Raw genomic sequence first — 19,466 nt, forward strand, 5'->3', positions numbered from 1 at the left:
TTAGAATGCGTGTACATATGAGAAAGCTCCGCGTGACATGCCTATGAGTTATCCACAGCATACTAATCATGGTGGTATGACGGTACTCAAAGAAGATAGCAAGGTAGCACGCGACAGACTGTGCAACGAAATGGACAATAACGTAATAGCTGCTTCACCCCGCGTCGCGCAAGAACAAACCGCTAAAACATGCGAACATGCAAACACCAAAATGAGTAGCGGGATCCAGCTACTTATTATACTCTTTGGCGCGAAAGCTTTCTTAGTGGACCGATGGCGTTCTGCCAAAAAAACTAATACATTTCTATATATACCGGTTGCTGTACCGAAAAGCTCTGATAACATCTCTGGACGCACGGCGCGTGCGTGAAACCGGGGACCGCAAATAAAGTCTTCCTATCTCTCTCTCTCTGAAACCGGACTTCCATTGTGTCAAAAAAGTTACTTGAAAATCGCGAAAAAGAACAGTTTTAAATAATACTTCACACCCGTCGATCCTGAAGACACAGTGCAAAAGTATATCTTTGTCATAAACCACGTAACGGTGTACATCTAGATCGTTCGTAGATGCGTTACTTGCGCGCGAGAAATCGTCGCATGGGTTCGTTGTTAGCCTGCGATTTGGGTGTCTGAATGTTTGGCGATCGGTTGAATGCACTTTCAGCGAAATTTAGATGAACTTTTAGCTTTCGCACTTCTCTCTACTTTTGTTAGGAAGGGATGGTAATTGTTTGCATTAGAAGGATAGTTGTTCTGCACGATATACGTAACAAGCTGCTACCACCTCCCATATCGGTGACAAGTGGTACAATTTGCATACTGTTACAGCTTTCAACGCGTATGATAAGGTTAGATTCATGTTGCGTTCCTCGATAGCTCGATAGAACACCTGAGGCAGTTTTTACGTTGAGTAATTAAAGGAACGGAAGTGAACTGCCCGGCCATTCCAGGAATGGGAATGGGCACAATTCTGTAATTCCGAGGAATTGAAAGGAATGTAATCACGGCAAGTTCTAATTCCTCGGAATGGAATTGGAATGCAATGGAGATGCCCATTCCGCAACACTGGTACAGACTATCAGGATCCTCGGACTCTATCTTCAACAAGATGGCGGCGGATCGCACGCACTTCAACGACTCAAGCACACCACAAATCAAGTCATCCGCATCATGAGCCGAATCGCGAACAGGCGCCATGGCCTTAAAGAAGACGATACCATCTGTCTAGCACAAGCACTCGTCATCAGCCGGGTAACTTACACCGTAGCCTACATCACAATAAACTGGCGACAACAGGAGCAATTAGAATCCCTCGTCCGGCAAGCCTACAAGAGAGCCCTAAATCTTCCACCCACCACCTCGACACTCAAGCTACTGGCTCTCGGCGTCCACAACACGGTAGAAGAACACGTTGCTGCACACCTCGTCAGCCAACCAGAAAGACTCCAGCTGACCCCGACGGGCAGGCAGGTTCTAGAACGCTTAGGGTATCCAACACAAACTACAGGCCATAACCACACGATGACACTCCCACACATGTATCGCGACAAAATCCACGCAAGACCTATACCTAAAAACATGCACCCTGAATACAACCAGGGGAGACGAGAAGCCCGCATCCGCGCTCTCCAAATCAAATATCAAAAATCGAAAGACGTGCGGTACACCGACGCAGCCAGCTACCCAGGGAGGCCCGCTATGGTCATCAGCGTTATTGATGAGGACATGCGATAACGAGCGACCGCGACAGTGAGTACACCACGCCCTTTAGAAGCAGAGGAAACGGCAATAGCACTAGCCATCACGTTAGCCCTGCGAGCCAAACACTTAACAGTAGTATCCTACTCACAACCAGCCTGTCGCAGCTTTAGCGAAGGCCGAATATCTAAAATCGCCCACCAAATACTGACCAAACATTCGTCCAGTCAACTCCCCACAACTTCAGTAATCTGGACACCAGACACAGCGCTGTGGACGGGAACGAACGAGCGGATGCATCAGCCCGGATAATCCGCGCCCCGCCACCTCAGGGGACCAGTCCACAGTTCCAGCGCCAATCCCTTTGACATATGAGGATATTCTGCAACATCAGCGTTTAAGTCGCCGCTCTCTCCGCCGCACAAACCCCTAACCAAAGAGGGGAAGTAGAATGGCACCCGCCGCGGTGGCTCAGTGGCTAAGGCGTTGCGCTGCTGAGCACGAGGTCGCGGGCTCGATTCCCGGCCGCGGCGGCCGCTTTTCTGATGGAGGCGAAGAGCAAAAACGCCCGTGTGTACGAGATTTTGGCGCACGTTAAAGATCCCCAGGTGGTCAAAATTAATCCGGAGCCCTCCACTACGGCGCGCCTCATCGCCTGCGTTGCGTCGGCGCGTTAAACCCTACAATCAATCAATCAATCAGGCAGTAGAATGGCGCCTGCTGCAGACGAACACATACCCACATCTCAGCCTCCTCCACTCGATGTACCCTGCACTCCATCCGCCAAATCAACGCCCACTATGCGGGCGAGAAAAAGCTACTCTTTACCACGTCACATGGGCCTGTCCCGAAACTAAGATAGTGCCCGTAAATGACAATCCAACGACTGATTAGTGGGAAGCCGTGCTGTCCAGCTCGACCCTGGAAGATCAGCGCAGACTGGTCGAGAGGGCCCGGGCGACAGCCAAAGCTACAGGGGCTCTGGAATGAAGGCTCCTCTCACTTGGGAAGACGAAGATCTATTTTTTTTTGCCACCAATAAAGTTTTCCTCCTCCTCCTCCTCCGCCCAGTTAGCGAGTCCGGACCAAGACGGCAGCATTGGTGAACTGTGGGAAGAGCTCGCCAACGTTCCCGATGCTGTGCCGAAAGAACTGTCCTTCGAGGATTTCCTGAGTTCCGACGACGACGTTTCCGTAACTGTCAGCCCCTCGGAGGTGGACCATTGTCACCGATGTCATGGTAGCTGGTGCTTCTGAAAAGCACCGAAGAGGCGTAGTATGTCGCGAGTGAAAGCCGTCCGACGCCTAATGAAGCGCTTTCGGTTGTCGGATGTGTTCCGCCAATAATTCTTCGATATTGAGGGACGCGGACTCCAACTGGTGCAATGTTTCGTTTAGAGAATGGTGTTCTAGTTGACGCCGCCAAAACAATATTGAAAACAAAAATCACCGCTTTTTTGCAAAGTACACTCTTAGGCAAAAAGGACTAAAATAGGGACTAAAATACAGCCGTTAGTCTTCGCGGGCGACCGTTCATCTTCAAAGGGAGTATCTGCGGCAGAGTACGTGCCGTGTGCATAAATTCGGACTAACTGTTCGTCCCCACCGATCTATAAGGAGTAACGGGAAGACGAAACGCATGCAGTTAGTCTCTTTGCTGCGTCGTTAATCCCCTAATGGCGTCGTAGTTGCCCTTTCGCGCATATGTCTGCGAACAGTTTTATATTTACAAAACCCAAGGCATTGCAGTCACTGGGTGCTTTAGATGGTGCCACGGGAGAAAATATTTAAGTTAGTTATACGCCTCGAGATTCGCGATCGCTGCGCCGCCTGCCGCCGCTTCTCCGCGGCGTTTGCGGGATTAGCGCTGCGTGGCTGATAGGTGGTCATGCAGTGTTTTGGTTCTCTTTCGCTTCTCTTTGCCTTTCCGCGCACTAAATAACTTGTTATGGTGACGTCTGTAAGCTAACTGAACGTTTAGGGCGCTTTAAAAAGCAGCTGCGTCTTGGTAGAGCGCTCGAACGCCAACAAGAGCTACCCGGGGAGGCGGTTCTGCGCGCTTCTTGGCCGCTCTTGCGGTCGTCGGCGACGGCAGCAGCATATCACCGCTGTCGCCTTCGAACACGTCAGCACAAGTGAATTCTATTTATTGTCACTTCGTTTAGACCTGACATTGGCACTGTAAGAGGTTGGTTCGTTTTGCAGCGCAAACAACAAATGCGGCTTTGCTTCGAATATGTACGTCGTAGAAAAATATATTTCGGGGATGTGATAACCCAATAGCTGACAAAAACTTGTGCCTTTTATGGGAATATAAGCCACGCGAAAATGTTAAGTACACTCAAAGGCTGTGCATTGTCAGATATGTGCCCACTCATGCCGTATAGTAAGAACCAAGGTATATGTTAATGAAACCACGGGAAAATGAATGGTCTGCAAGTCAGGAATAAATAGAATAGTCGTACGGGAATGAAAAAAAAAAAAAAACCGAGAGCAGCTTCTCAAATGCTAAAGACGTTTGTTTGAGCAAGGTAGTATTTACCAGACCAACTCGATGCGAAATGCACTGATATTTCGCTAGACATGGGGGGGGGGGGAGGAGGGCGCTCAACTATCGTTTGTTTACAAATGCGGAACGAAATCAACGAATGAACGTTTTAGTAATCACACACACAAGCTGCGTGTTCACTTTTCGTTTGTTTTTCGCCTTCAACGATCGGCTGATCACTCGGCGGACGCATTTTTCGAAGAATACAGGGTAGGCAGTTCACAAGAAATACGAGGTGTCGTTGAAAGAGTTGATTGATTGATTGCAGGGTTTAACACGCCGACGCAACGGAGACGATGAGGCACGCCGTAGTGGAGGGCTCCGGATTAATTTTGACCACCTGAAGGTCCTTAACGCGCGCCGAAATCCGCGTACACACGGGCTCGTTTGAAGAGTGTCGTATCTGATAAGAGTCTCTGATTTCGGTTTATGCTAGATTCTGCAGTCTCCCTGTGTCATATGACGATGTTTCGAAGAAGAGTTTGGTCACGGACGCGGATTACTCTATAAGCCCATCTTCGCGCTTCTCGTGGAGGATAAATGTAACAGATGAATCTTTGCGAGCGCTCACCTCGGGACAAGACGACCCAGCATTAAATTTGTCGTCGTGTGCTGACTCCGGAGTGTAATTTTGCGTTATCCATCGTACTTCTTTGGTACAATGTTTGCGAAATTTATGCCGCATTGGGTTGTTCTGGGTACTGAACAATATCTGATATGTGATATTGGCAGGCGTAACTTGCGTGCTGTCAGGTATGAGTGCTCCGCTAGATTTTGTAGTGCACAAAGTCGATTTACATCATAGTGTGTATGGCCGCAACATGACCATCGGAGGAAACACTGCTTACAGAGACACTGCCACTAAATTTCAGGGCAGCGGAATTGCAATCAGCTGCATGCAAATGCTCGCTTCGGGACGCTGGTCTGTGACACACGCCCGGCGCTCATATAGATCTTTCTAAGATCGCGTCATAAACGTTTATACTCTCGTGAACCCACCAGGCTTGCAAACAGAGTGCCTTCTCCACGTTATTCGGTATTTCGAACGCGGACAAACGGTAAATCGCTGTCTTGAACGAGCCCCAAAAGCAACGGCGACAGGGGGGAGCGGGCCGGCGACTCCCGCTCCTGCTTTCGAAACGGGCCGCTAGGGGGATTTCAGTGGCGCCCCTACAGGCCGCGCTCGAGGCGTATAAGAAAATCGCCTAGGGTTAGTAGAGCGGCGGGTAATGGCAAGGAGCGGCGAAGCGCGATTGTCATACGCTTCTCGGCGAGGTTATGTTGATACGCTGTGTTGCATTCGATTCGTGCGAGATAATAACGGCCAATGAAAGCTTTCAAGCGCCTTAACAGTAACTCAAAAATTAGTGACAGTAGCCAAAGTGGATTCCTGAGAGTAATGAATATGTATATGTTTAACAGACTAGAAAAAAACGCATGTTGCTGATGACAACTGCAAAACAAAAATGCTCGCTACAGGTAAGCGTCTCGAAGTTATCTTTTACACTCGGTACATAATTGCCTTGGGCACCAAAGCTATGACAATGCTGCAACTGCTGTAAAACCCGCTTGCATTTCGCAGTCGCAATCGTCTAGCGACGCGAATTTGAAGAATTCAGGCTAAGCAACACCAAATTCGCTTTCGCCGATGCAGGAAAATATGGCATGTTTCCTTATTCTGACACTCACACAGACGAAACCTTTCACATACGTTACATAGAGCACTTAACATATGAATCGAACACTAAGAAAGCACTTAGCTTGCGCTAATTTGTGCGGAAACAAGTGAGTCGTCCGATCGCCCAGCTACCCCTCTAAACTAGGCGACGACGAGTTGATTGTTATTTACGAAAAAACTATGGTTGTGAGGCTCTACTTCGAATCGAACTGAGCAATAGTCCCTAAACCTAGCAAAGCGCTAAGCGCAAGGCGCAAAACGCGGTCACGTTCGCTTGCACAGATAGAAATTCGGGCACCAGTTTCAATGAATCTGTTGCGTTATGCACAGAACTACACGCTGTACACCTGAATATTATCTGCCGCACAAACCACCCGGCGGCGTGGTCTAGCGGATAGCGCATCGGGTTCCTTGTGTGTAATTCCGGGCGTCAGGGGTTCGATCCCTGCCGGTGCTGGCGTTTTTTTCTTTTTTCTGCACTCTACGCAGTTCGTCCTTGGGGAGTATCGGTACGGACCATCCGGGTGGGGGACTAACCGTTCGTCCCCTCGCAGTTAGGCCCCAAAGGGACTAATGATTGTGGCAGAGGCCGTTAGTCCCCGAAAGGACGAACTTTTAGTCCTTTTTGCCTAAGAGTGTAGGCCGTTAAGGAGCGAAGTAGCTTTATTACTTGCCATAAATGGATTGTTTTGGGTATGGTATTGCCTACTTTACTGTGTTCGTTTCTGCATGCCGGTATGGCGGAGGTGAGGAGGGGGGTTCTCGCGGATTGCGAACTCGTAACAATAAACTCGTTATATGCGGGTTCGGCTATATCGAACTATTGGATAGATCGGAGTAATCGCTGCGCATATTGCAGTTCGCTATAACCGGCTTTGACTGTATGTATGTATGTATGTATGTATGTATGTATGTATGTATGTATGTATGTATGTATGTATGTATGTATGTATGGGAATGTATGCATGTGTGTTTCTATGTGCACGCGCGCGCGCGTGCGTGCATGTGTGTGTGTGTGTGTGTGTGTGTGTGTGTGTGTGTGTGTGTGTGTGTGTGTGTGTGTGTGTGTGTGTGTGTGTGTGTGTGTGTGTGTGTGTGTGTGTGTGTGTGTGCGTGCGTGCGTGCGTGCTTGCGTGCGTGCGTGCGTGCGCGCGCGCGCGCGTCTAATCTGCGCTAGAAAACTATGAAGTAGAATGGTGAACAACGGATGAGTTCTTTTTGCTCAGAATTTAGAAATAATCTTGCATTGTCAGCACGACTCGTATACGAAAAGACGCAAATCAGTCTCCCCCCCTTCCCACTCAGAAGAAAAGGAGAGAGAAAGCTGGCGGCAGGCGCCTCCGAAGTGAACGCAAATGTCAGACGTGGAGTTATTAGAGGCGGCAAATAGAGGGCAATAGATAATCTGTGTATGTAGAGTGCAGACATCGGCACTCAAAGGAGACAATTTCGCAGACGAAAATATTGTAATTGATCTCGCGTACAGTCCCTAATCGGGAAACCTGGTAGGTTGAGGGAAATTTAAAAAAAAAATTCCCCCGCATTTCCCCGAGGGGGAGAATGTGAAAGTGCGAATGCACGGTTGTCGGCCCGCTTGCGGCGCTTGCGCTCGGCCCCCGCAGCCCACCGCCTCGCCGCCTTCTCTTCCATCTCTTCCATCGGGTTTGTAGTATCACGTGTACACCACGCAGTTATCAAGCCGCTATAACGCCGCTGAGTCGCCAACGCACGCCGCTGACGACGTAGTTTGAATGCGTTAAAGATATAAGGCGCGTTACTAACACTGGTATCAGCGTCGCGTCCATGGCTTAGTCGGTAGAGCGTCGCGCTGCGGCCGCAAAGTCCTCGGATCGAAACCTGGCGCCGGGTGCTGTTTTTTTTATATAGAGAGGAGGACTGCGTTAAAGATATAAGGCGCGTTACTAACACTGATATCAGCGTCGCGTCCGTGGCTTAGTCCCCCTCCCAAGTCCTTCGGCTGCCGAAAGGAGCGGACGCAGGATGGTTGGCTCCGTGCGAGCTGCGTTAACGGCCGACGCCGGCCGTGGTGAACCGTATTCTTCGTTGCCAAAGGATTACCGTGTTGTTCTGCCCCCCCCCCCTGCCCACCGGAGAAGCGATGAATCGTGTGGTCGTTCTGCATTGCGACGTCGGCGGTCGACCGTATAGAATTGACGACTTCAGAGAACCGTTGAGAGACGCCGATGTTATAAAGGAAGGTGGTGGCATAGGAGCGTTCCAGATGTCTCACGTATGGCTCGTTAATTTTCGGACGCACGACGCGAAGAAAAAACTGCTGGAACGCGGGCCGCTCAAAGTGAAAGGACTCCCCTGCCTCGTCGTTGACCCAGTAAGGCACGAACTCCGGGTGAAGCTGCATTGGGTCGCCTTCAACGTGACCAACGAGACCATACGCAAGGTATTCTCCGAGTACGGCGACGTGAAGGAGGTGACGAGTGATAAGTGGCGTGTCGAGGACTTTGAGAACTCCGAGTCGACAACACGGATTGTGCGCCTCGTTTTGCACGAAGGTGTCACTCCGGACAGGTTGCCTCATCAGCTGCGGTTGGGCCCCGGCACTGTGCTCGTCGCGGTGCCTGGACGAGCCCCAATGTGTCTCAGGTGTCAGAGGGCTGGTCATATTCGCCGAGAATGCCGGGTCCCCAGGTGCTCTGAATGTCACACCTTCGGGCACGAGCAGGCAGACTGCACCCGCTCGTACGCCCGGGCTGTGGGTCGAGGTTTGGAGGGAGACAACAGTGACCTCGTTATGGACGAAGAAGAAGCCGAAGGTGCAGCGGCGCCCGCAACGCCTGAACCCCCGAACGCTAACCTCGAGAAGGCAACGGGCAAGGCCACTTCGGGAAAGGAACCGAGCAAGACAGTGACGACGCAGGGAAGCATTGGACCAGCAGCCGACACTTCTCTGGAGGCGGACGCCAGTGATTCAAAAGGGGACAGCCTTCAGAAGGCAACGGGCAAGGCCACTACGGAAATGGACGCGAGCAAGACAGTGAAGACGCAGGGGAACATCGGGCCAGCAGCTGACTCTTCTCGGGAGGCGGACGCCGCCGCTCAAGAAGGGGACAGCGTTGAAACTACCGGAGCTGAGAGCGCAATAATGGACTTCGAGGTGCAGCCAAACAAGCGCCGCCATGAAGATGGCCCAGAGGCTGGGGAGGAACCCAACCAGCGAAAGCCAGAGGCGCCGTGGCAGGCCGTACGGGGAAAAAAGAATCAGCGAGCAGCAGCCAAGCCAGGAGGGTTGTCGCCTGGACAAGGCGGCACTAAGATTACGTGAACACGTGTAGGCCAACGCACATCATACGGCGTGAGATTAAGGTAAGCGCCATGCGCTCGGTCTGGTTTCCCTAAATGTTGTCCTTCCATAAGCCATTTCGATTAGCTACCCTCAATGTACGAGGACTCTCAGCTAAGAGGAGACAAAATCAACTGTACCGCATTGTAACGGAGAAAGATCTTGACATCATCGCCATTCAGGAAACGAAAGTCGAAAGTGAGGACCAGACCGACGTTATGGTGCGGCCTTTTACAACGCCCTACTATGTATGTGTTAGCCACGCTGTTGGACTGTCGGCAGGCTGTGTTCTTCTGATACGCAAGTCGTTAGAGGTGGTGATTGAAAACGTAACAGCATGCCAAAATGGGCGCTTTGTATTTTGTGATTTCTCATTATCATCAGAGCAGTGGCGAGTGATTTGTGTATATGCACCAACTAGAGTGCAAGAAAGGCGCGATTTTTTTGAAGAAATAGGAAAATACTGCAGCAGCGAACGATATACAGTGTTACTGGGTGACTTTAATTGTGTTTGCTCGGAATGGGACAAAACCAGCAATACGCCTTATCGTGATGTAAGCACTGTATTATTATGCGAAATTGTGAATGATTTCGGTCTGGAAGACGTGGGAGATTGTTTTGGCAGCGGAAAAGATGTCCAGTTTACACATTTTCAAGGGGCTAGACACGCCCGCTTGGATAGGGCATACATTTCAGCCGAATTGCTGCCTTCGTGTTGTGACTATACCGTATCCCCTGTTTCGTTCTCCGACCACTGCTTAGTTTGCTTTTGCCTTGGTAGTAAGAAGGAAAACACCAAGAAATTTACATGGGATTTATGGAAATTAAATGACAAACTCTTAGAAGACTAAAATTTTATGGAACGAGTAAGAAACTCTTTGGAAAAAATAGAAAAGTGCAGCAGTGAAAAATACGGCGTTCAATGGGAACACTTCAAACAAGAAATAAAAATGGGAGCAATCGAAAGGGCAAGTGCCATTAAAAAGGAGAAACAAAAGCAAGAAAGCCTGTTGCGCACTATGTTGCAGACGATGGTTGCTGAAGAAAGGCGAGCGCCGGGGGCGTTTAAAGAAGAGATACGGGCCACAAAAGCTAAACTTGAGCAGATAGATGCGGAGCGGTATCACGCAGCGCTTGTCAGAGCGAGAGCGGAAAAATTTATAGCGGGCGAAATGCCCACCAAGAGAGCGCTGGGGACGGAAAAAAGATACGCTCGCCGTAACGAAATAACGGAAATTGAATATAATGGCACAATTAGCAGTGAAAAAGTAGATATTGAACGTGCTTTTTTTGAACACTATAGGACCTTGTTTTCTCGAAGCCCTATTGAACTGGCAAAGTTTGAAAGTGAATTTGTGTCACTCCTGCCAAAAATTGATGATGAAGCAAAGTCACTTATGGAATCCCCTATCACCGTTGAGGAGGTTAAGGAAGCTATTGACAACTTAAACCTGGGAAAGTCACCAGGCCCAGATGGCCTGAGTGCTGCTTTTTATAAGGCTTTTAAACATGACATATCCCCTGTGTTAACTGCTGTGTTTGAAGAAGCGTATATGTTAGAAACGCTTCCACCATCGTTTTCGGTTTCCCACACGATCTTAATTCCCAAAACAGATGATATTGTCAAACTCCGCCAAGTCACATCGTACCGGCCCATAAGCTTAACAAACGTTGATTATAAAATACTAATGAAAATATTGGCTAGAAGGTTGCAGACCGTAATTAGCATCTTAGTGGGGTCGCATCAAACATGTGGTATTAAAGGCAGGTCAATTTTTACGAATATACACAAGGCACGGAGTGTGCTTGAGATTTGTGACGTGACGCATACAGGCGTCGCAATGCTACAGGTAGACCTAGAAAAGGCGTTTGATCGTGTGCCCCACGATGGACTTATGGCGGCTTTGGAACATAGTAACATCGGATCAGTTATTCTAGGGGGTGTGCGCATGGCTTATAACAACTGTACAACTAGACTTATCGTTAACAAAGCGGTTGGAAGGCGTATAGAAGTGCAGAGGTCCGTGAGGCAGGGGTGTCCTCTTTCCCCCCTCCTCTTTTGCATATATATTGAATCATTATGTTTAAGCATAATAAAAAACGACACTGTCAAGGGATTTCAACTTCATGCAGCTGAAATTAAAGTTTTAGCATACGCGGACGATATCGCTGTATTTTGCGTAGATCAACAAAGCATTGCTAGGGTCATTAATACAGTTAAATGGTTTTGTTATGTTAGTGGATGTGCTGTAAACTGGGACAAGTGCCTGGGCATCTGGCACGGAGAGTGGAGTTCAACACCGGTGGTATTTCAAAATGTAAAGTGGGTGACGACACCGGTACAGTACCTTGGTGTTCCCCTAGAGTATTATGCTGACAGTGACCCTTACTGGAGGAGACAAGCCGTAGAGCTTAAGGAAAAGGCAGAGAAGTGGAAGGGCGCCAATTTATCCATTTTCGCTCGCACAACGATTTGCAACCTTTTTATGGCGAGCAAACTTTGGTACGTGTTACAGGTACTCCACTGTTCACGGGCAAACGTCCAAAAGTTACATCGTGTTTTCGCAGTTTTTGTTTGGGGATCAACCTGGGAGAGGATGAGTCGTACAAATCTCTTTCGACGTGTACGGGAAGGGGGGTTAGGTTTAACGCATCTCTTTTTACGTCAGTTGGCAAACCGCTTTCTGTTTTGGAGGGATGTAAAGGATCCCTTTTTGCGCACCGTTTGCCAAGTGAGATTAGGCAGGGTTTTGCCTGAGTTGTCTGTTACGACATTGTGTATGCCAGGTGGTATCCGTGGCTATCTAAAAGAAGTTGTGGACTCGTTACGTTTTCTATGCGCACGGTTTTCGTTAGAGTATTTGAGCGCAGTGACTAGGAAGAGACTGTATAACGATCTCTGTGACACTGTTTTTCCCGTTCCTATGTACAGAATTGCTCACTCGGCTGGCACGGGTCGAGATGTGTTAAAACGGGTTAAAAGAATGCCAGTTGCACCGGGATGTAAAACATTTTTCTTTCAACTACACACCGGGACACTCCTTGTGAAAACATGGATGCAAGAAAAAGGCCTTTTTATGCCGTGGGGTGAACACTGTTGGTTATGCAACAAACCGGAAACCATTGAACATGTTTTCATTGACTGTTGGGACGGGGTCTTCTTCTGGGACGTGCTGCAACGTACGCTGAAAAAAGATCTGCCAATCGATGCCCATGGTATTCGGTATTTGTCCGTTGAACCTGATGATGATGGCGTCCCTCTAGATCTAGTAATGTTACTAGGACTGCACAGTATATGGAGATGCCGAATGGCAGTCCGCCACTCGGACATTGATGCGCGGCCAGTAAATGAGTATTTTCGAGAGGCCATATTCTCTTTTCTTGAAGTTCAAAAGGCACGCCAATGTGTTCCAGACTGGTTGTCACAAATGGAGGAGTTAACAAAAATGAAAATATTTTAGTAGTCAGCACTGTACCGTAGAGTGGAACAGTGATTTTATGTCTTAGTGTAATGGGTTTGTTTTGTTGTTGTGTATTATGTTTGTAACAGCGGTGTTTGTCTGGAAATAAAGAAAAAAAAAAGCGTCCGTGGCTTAGTCGGTAGAGCGTCGCGCTGCGGCCGCAACGTCCTCGGATCGAAACCTGGCGCCGGATGCTGTATTTTTTTTATATATAGAGAGGAGGACTGCGGACGCCGCCGCCGCCGACGCCGCCGCCGCCGCCGCCGGCGGTGGAAGGTTTGGGGTCGCTTATAAAGTGCATTCGCACTTAAAAAATTGCGGCACCATCCAAAGCGCCGCCCAAGCCGTTATCATCGGTCGTCAAGAGCGGCGCCGGAACCCACACGTCTACACGGAGCGAGCGTTGTCGTGTAGATAAAAAAGCGAAGGCCGCGGATAACGCCACGACGCTAAACCCAACTTTTGTAGAAACGTTGGCTAAACCCGACTTTCCAGCGAAACCATAATGTGTTGCAGCACACGCGCAATGTTTTAAGATAGCGATAGTTATAGACAGATGTTAAAGAATTACACGTTCGTCTAACTGCCGGATCAGTTCGGCCCTGTTCTGTGGTTCGGCGAAGTGCGTGGTAGCGGTCGAGCCGGTCGAGCTATGGCATGATCCGAGCCCGTAGGTTTTCACAAAGCGTGCCAAGTTTACACCCATGCATGACGCTGGGCCAATCGCGCATGTTCCGCAGTTGACCGAACCATGCCCGTATATGATGAGAGCAGGTATTCGCCCTCTCCTCTGCCTGCGTTTATTCACGTACCTCGCACGAGGTGTTTTGACGAACGAGATGCGTTACAAACAGTTTCGTTTTCTACTTCTACCATTTGGAGCACAATTAAATTAACAATAACATGCGCCGATACAAAATACGCTCATATTTATCAATTTAATGCAACCAACTTAAGTTATAAGTATGTAGAAATCACCAAATTTTAGCCTACCACTGATGCTTAATGACCGCCTGGTATGAGTGACCAGCAAAATTAGTTTCTAGTCGTACTATACCCTGTGATGAGTGTCCACTGCGATCGATGAAATTTGGCGTAATTTTGTTAATATTGATGGAATTACGCAGGCCTCTCAAGCTTGGACGTTCCCTGTCTTTCCTATAGGCGGCGTAAAAATCGACGCCCCACGTGACCAACCTAAAGCGCTGTTTTCGACCATCAAGCCCACCAGACGGCGCAGGCAAAATGTTACTTTTGGTATAGAATACAAAACATTAATTCCGTGACTCAAAGAGCCCACACAGTTCGCTTACAATGTGTTATTTAAAAATACTATTAATAAGTTCCGCATCAAACATCCGTTGAGCAAAAATGTACGCAACTTTTTACGAACAGCCGACTGGTGCACCACCTCGTTTCTGAATTCGCAACCACAAAGCCGCCAATTCAAATTGAAACCGCTGCAACGGCCGACCGTTTCAATGTGCGCGGAGCACCGGTTTCGTGACTGTTATTGCTGTTATGTGCTTTTGCGTCCATCAGTTGTTGAGAGGACTGGCAAAACACGGGAATTGAGTGCTTGTGGAATGACAAATGTGGGAAATTCCGCATCGGAAGGCAGCTGTCGAGGCCAGAATATTCGATTCTTCCAACAGAAGGTGAGTGTTATGCACTCCGCTAGAAAGACGGTGCAAAGGAAACCGTTGTCGCCGTCAATACTTCATTTGTGCCCTTCGTTCGAAATCTTAGCGCAAGTGAACGAGTTGTTATGGCAAAAAAAAAAAAATGTTGTCACGAAAGCGACGTACAATTGCAGCGATCGAAATGAAATGATGTCCTGGCCTCTGTAAACTTGCGGATGTCAATAAACGATTTGTTCTCACTTGCTGCTCACTGTGGTCTGTGCCAGTCGAGGCCATCTGGTCACCTGGCGTAACATCACTTCACTAGCGCGGCGCAAGTAAACACGCGACCAGCGTGCCAGCCAGGAGCCAGCAGGAGCAGCCACGGCCGGACTCGACGCCCCTTTCGCGCGCGGGAGGAGGAGAGTCGAGTCCGGCCGTGGAGCAGCGAGCCGGCGGCCGCCGTGCGAGGGCAGCCATGTTATTAAGGAGCTCAAGCGGCCTGTGCAAAAAGCATCCGCCATGTTTACAAAGCCGTGTTTACAGCGCCATCAAGCGGGCGTACTGGGTAGTTCACGACGCCGCCACTACGCTTTTTCTGGCACTACAGGCAAAGCTAGACCTTTGCTTCTCTAAAATCCTCCCTGTTCTGTGAATTACGCCAGATAACAAATCCAAAATCAGAAAATGTGTACTTCGCGCGTTGGGATTTCTGACTGCCTCGATGGTAGTTCGCGTCGCAGCTGACAGATGGCGACACCAGTCCACACTCGGTCTTGCAAGAGGTAGCGTCAAACATCCCCCTCGCGAGAGGCACGATCAAATGCAGAGCATTTCCGGGGGCGCACGACGTTAAGTAGTTTGCGTTACGTTGATGTTGTTGCACTTGTGGCAACTGCTGACGAGAGAGCGCTCGTCAGCAGTAATTTGAATGAGTCAACGATATAAGGCGCGTTCGTAGCGTCCCAGTATGTGTCGGCTTTGTGGCGCAGTGGGTAGAGTACCATATACATTGCGTTCCGCCCGCAGGGTCGAGGGATCGAAACCGGGCGCCGGATAGTATTTTCTTTTATATAGTGTAGGGGGAGGGGTGCGGACAACGACGGGACAACGCGGGTGACATCGTGAGTTACTGAAATGCTCTGCATTTAAAAGGATACAACAGCGGACAACCTCCTGTAGCCGCGAGAAGACGATCCACTTCCATATAGGGTCCAGAAACGAGACGGTATCGGTTAGTGTAAGTACTCGCAAAATACAGCGGAATTACCCGCGCGAACTGAAAACGTGACTGCGATGCGGATCTCGAAAGTAGGCGCAGATAACCGCGAACCACCACCCCCAATATACATATATATATATATATATATATATATATATATATATATATATATATATATATATATATATATATACAGAAACGAATGCCGGCAGTCTACAACGCCAAAGAAGGCATAGGGGAATAGTTAGACTATTTTTTACCGTTAGTGACGTTACATTATTATTTTTTTATTAATTACGTGAGAAAGAAAGAAAGAAAAACACGCGCCCAGAGTGGGGACCGAACCCACGCCTTTCGATTAGATCTCGAATGCCTTACCAATTCGGCTATCTGGACGACTGTGTTCTCCTTCACTTTCTGTGGTATTTATATTTACTACAACTGTATCTGACACTTGAGGGTGGTAGCCAGCGCCACTCTGACTACACGGGGAGAAGGGGACCTTCTTTTCAACCCCCGGGGCCTTCTTTTCAACACACACACACACACACACGCACACGCACACACACACACGTGTGTGTGTGTGCGTGTGTGTGTGTGTGTGTGTGTGTGTGTGTGTGTGTGTGTGTGTGTGTGTGTGTGTGTGTGTGTGTGTGTGTGTGTGTGTGTGTGTGTGTGTGTGTGTGTGTGTGTGTGTGTGTGTGTGTGTGTGTGTGTGTGTGTGTGCACGCTCTCGTACATAATCCTGCGAGATATCGAACTCGACGAGCTGCCCGCGAGGAGGAACCGATTTTCGGGATCCCTTTTCCCTTTTGTGTTTGCTTCGGGCCCGATTCGCGGCGCTAATAAAAGGCGAGGCGAGAAGAACCGCTCCTTTCGGCGTGTTCCTGCGCGCTCGTGCATGTGTCTGTCTGTCGGCACGGCACGGTAGCAGCCATCTCGGGAGCATCAAGCAATCTGGCGATGTTTATCGCGCCAGTTGCGTAGAGAAACGAGCGCGCTGCGGTCTTCCGTGCCCACGCGTGCCTTGTGCACGAGGAGAGAGAGAAGGCTATCCGCGCGCACACTCGAGGGAGCCTCGTCGAAATTACTACAATAGGCCGCCCGCCGCTTTCGTTGCTGCTTATGCAGCATATAACTAGAGCACGATCGTGTATCGTGCCGCTTGACTCTGCGCCGCGGAGGAGCAAAACGAAGGGCTCGCACGCTTACACAACTGCCGGAAATACGATCGAAGTGAAGCAGAGCGAGAGTTTATATTCCGAGTTCGCTCGAGGATTCCCGTGGCGAGGCGTGTGTGTGCATACTGTATGTACGGACTGTAAGTTTGTTCGGCGGGAAACCATTTTCTCCTCTGGTAGTATACACGTGACAACTCCTCTCTTCACGGCGGTCTTTGCGTCCACCGGAATACTACCCGCTCTTATATATAGGTTCCTATTCCGGACGGGAATGGTTAGAACTATTGTCACTAGATAAGGCTACAGAGTATCGACGCTCTTTTCTCCTATCGTTTCGTGCCGCCGCCGTGATCATTGGTCAGTTCGCATCACGTGACATTTTTTTACACTGCGACAGTTCATGGGCACCATCATTTTGTTGTTTATTTGTTTTTGGCCGGCCAACTGCGGTAGTCTTATACCTGTGCTACACGGCGACTTTCAATTGACAATTGAACGCTCGCCTGCAAGTGCGCCCTGTGCATTTACAATGGGACACTCGATAGACAATTGGTTCAACGGCCTTCGGAAGGCCTTTGAAACGGACGTGTAGCACAGGTGTTAGCTTGCTCTGCCTGCTCTGCGGCTGCGGGCGACGACGTCGTTCCGAACGCGAAGCAAGGATACCGCGCCTCGCAGCATTTCAGCTGCAAAAGTGTGTCCGGGGATGCCGGTTTGCGGTGTCTTTGGCAGTGTCGCTCACAAATGACCTCGTCAAAGTTAGCAGTGAAGACGCAGACGCGGCAATCTGGAAACAATACTAAACTCCAAAATGGCCGCCGTTGCTCGCTTGCGTGCCTCAGTGACGGTACTCTGTATCTTATCTAGTGACACTAGTTAGAACTTGGCAGCGTCCAACGTGCGCTACGAGTACATTTTTGTTGCGCCCTGCTGTGTCATGCCTCCCCTGCGTCCTTGTCTGGGATTCTTTTTTTTTTACGCAATGAGAAGTCAGCCGCAAAAGGTGAAGGGCGAGGTGTCCGATTGTCCGCGGAATCTAAAGGCCAATACAAAGGGCGTAGGTTAGGCTTTTGCTCAACGGCGAGGCAGACGTGACGCTTCGACAGCTATAGCTCCATTGAAAGTGATCTTGTCGTCTATGTCATTTTGGACATGAAGTGCCTTTGGCAAGAAAAAGCGTAACTTCAAAATTTTATTTGCGTGTACGCGTGCGCACATAAATTAAAAAAAAATGCAGGGAACCCGTGCTGTTATTTGAACCCACGCCTTATGTTTCGAAGCGGGAATCATAACCACAACGTCCGGATTTAGGGGTTCACCGCGGGTGTTTTATGTAAGGTTGATGGGCTGTTGATTAGTCCAGGATATCTTGTACTAATTCACCCTACTTCGCACACTGGATTAACAGGAGGCAGCGGTCGTCGATGTATCGAAGTGAAAATAGCGAACACAGCGCCTTGGCTCCGAGGTGATACTGGTCATCGGGTTGAAAGAAAAGACGCCCAGCGGAGGTCTTGCCTTCCTAACCCATCAGCATAAGGTTTGTCAATAGAAGTTACGTACTAGGACAAGCAAACTACTCGTGGTTTGTCAAGCCACGCAGTTCCTCACGAAACGCTGGAAAGGGACGATGGAATACGTCAAACCTTTTTGTGATCGTGCTAAATGTGCCAGGGACGTCTTGTTAACGGTCCGGGCGTGGACATCGAACGGCCTTTACGTCCTGGTTTTGCCTGTCGGAGTTCTCAAACTGATGGCACCAACAACTCTGTAGAGTCAATAAGGCTGTAAGCGAGTTTATACAGGAATAGTAGGTCAGCCTTGGCCCTCCGGCTGTGTAATGGGCCCATCACAAGCAAGCTAGTGAAATCGACGCCAGGATCATCTGTACCCTTCGCAGTAGGGTCATTCAACACCATTCGCCCAGCCGTAATGTCGCCCATCACGTATTTCTTCAGTAAAAATTGGGGCTCATCCTTGCATGGCCCACAATGCTCCCTCAGAGTATTTTTAAGGTAATCGACTTTCGTATTGCAGAATGGCCTTAAAATGTTTTAGCTAATTAAAAATAATTACCCTAAAAGGGTAATTTTAGTGGTTCTATGGGCACAGGTTGGTGCAAGCGGTCCTCAACACCTTCTGTAAAGAAAGAAAAGGGGGCTACTCACTATAAGACAATTCCTATTGGAGAATTGTCTTATAGTGAGTAGAATTCCCAGTTGAATAATCTTTCAAGCATAGTTGCGCCGTCTTTTTCGGGATCTTTTTTCCTTGTGCTATGCTGGGATCCAGCTAAAGGCGCGAAAAAAATATACAGTAAATATTTTTTACGCACGACACGAGGTGGGGCTTTTCTGTACTACCAACACGCCAACGACTCGGAAGCGCGTGGCGGGGGTCAATTTTTTGGTTTTTCTTTAGTTTGCCTCTTTCCAGCGCCGTTTTTTTCAGCCTGTTTTCGTAACAAGCACTTCAAGCGCGTTTTGAATTAAGTTTGTGTCTAGAGTGTCGTCCGACGGCATTATAATCACTCCACTATATCGACGTCCACCGGTGTTTTGTAACAAATTGCCGTCTGGCACTACATGGTTCTAGATAACGTAAAGCTAGGCAACCTAACCTAATCATAGCATAACATGACCTAACGCACATAAAAATATCAGTTGAGACACCAAAACTAACCTAATTCATAAAAAATTATAGTTCAATTTAAAGATTAAAAAAAAAAACAACCAAG

General features: G+C 48.9%; 2 protein-coding genes across 2 annotated transcripts in view; one reads left to right on the top strand and one right to left on the bottom strand.

Annotated features, from left to right (window-relative positions):
• Positions 1-19,466, bottom strand: part of LOC144172655 (SH2 domain-containing protein 4A-like) — a 488,768-nt gene that overhangs the window by 363,688 nt on the left and 105,614 nt on the right. The gene's annotated exons all lie outside the window — the stretch shown is intronic.
• On the top strand, positions 8,029-9,225 carry LOC144172671 (uncharacterized). The gene has a single exon (XM_077701310.1). It carries the CDS (start codon positions 8,044-8,046, stop codon positions 9,223-9,225), a length of 1,182 nt encoding a protein of 393 aa, XP_077557436.1. The 5' UTR covers positions 8,029-8,043.

Source organism: Haemaphysalis longicornis, unplaced genomic scaffold (genome assembly GCF_048455015.1).
Source record: "Haemaphysalis longicornis isolate Haplotype H1 unplaced genomic scaffold, Haemaphysalis longicornis Haplotype H1 scaffold_25, whole genome shotgun sequence".
NCBI classification, from domain to species: Eukaryota; Metazoa; Arthropoda; class Arachnida; order Ixodida; family Ixodidae; genus Haemaphysalis; species Haemaphysalis longicornis.

Bases quoted from the DNA above. Each gene is read 5' to 3' on its own strand.
- LOC144172671 (XM_077701310.1), top strand. From the start codon at position 8,044: ATGAATCGTGTGGTCGTTCTGCATTGCGACGTCGGCGGTCGACCGTAT.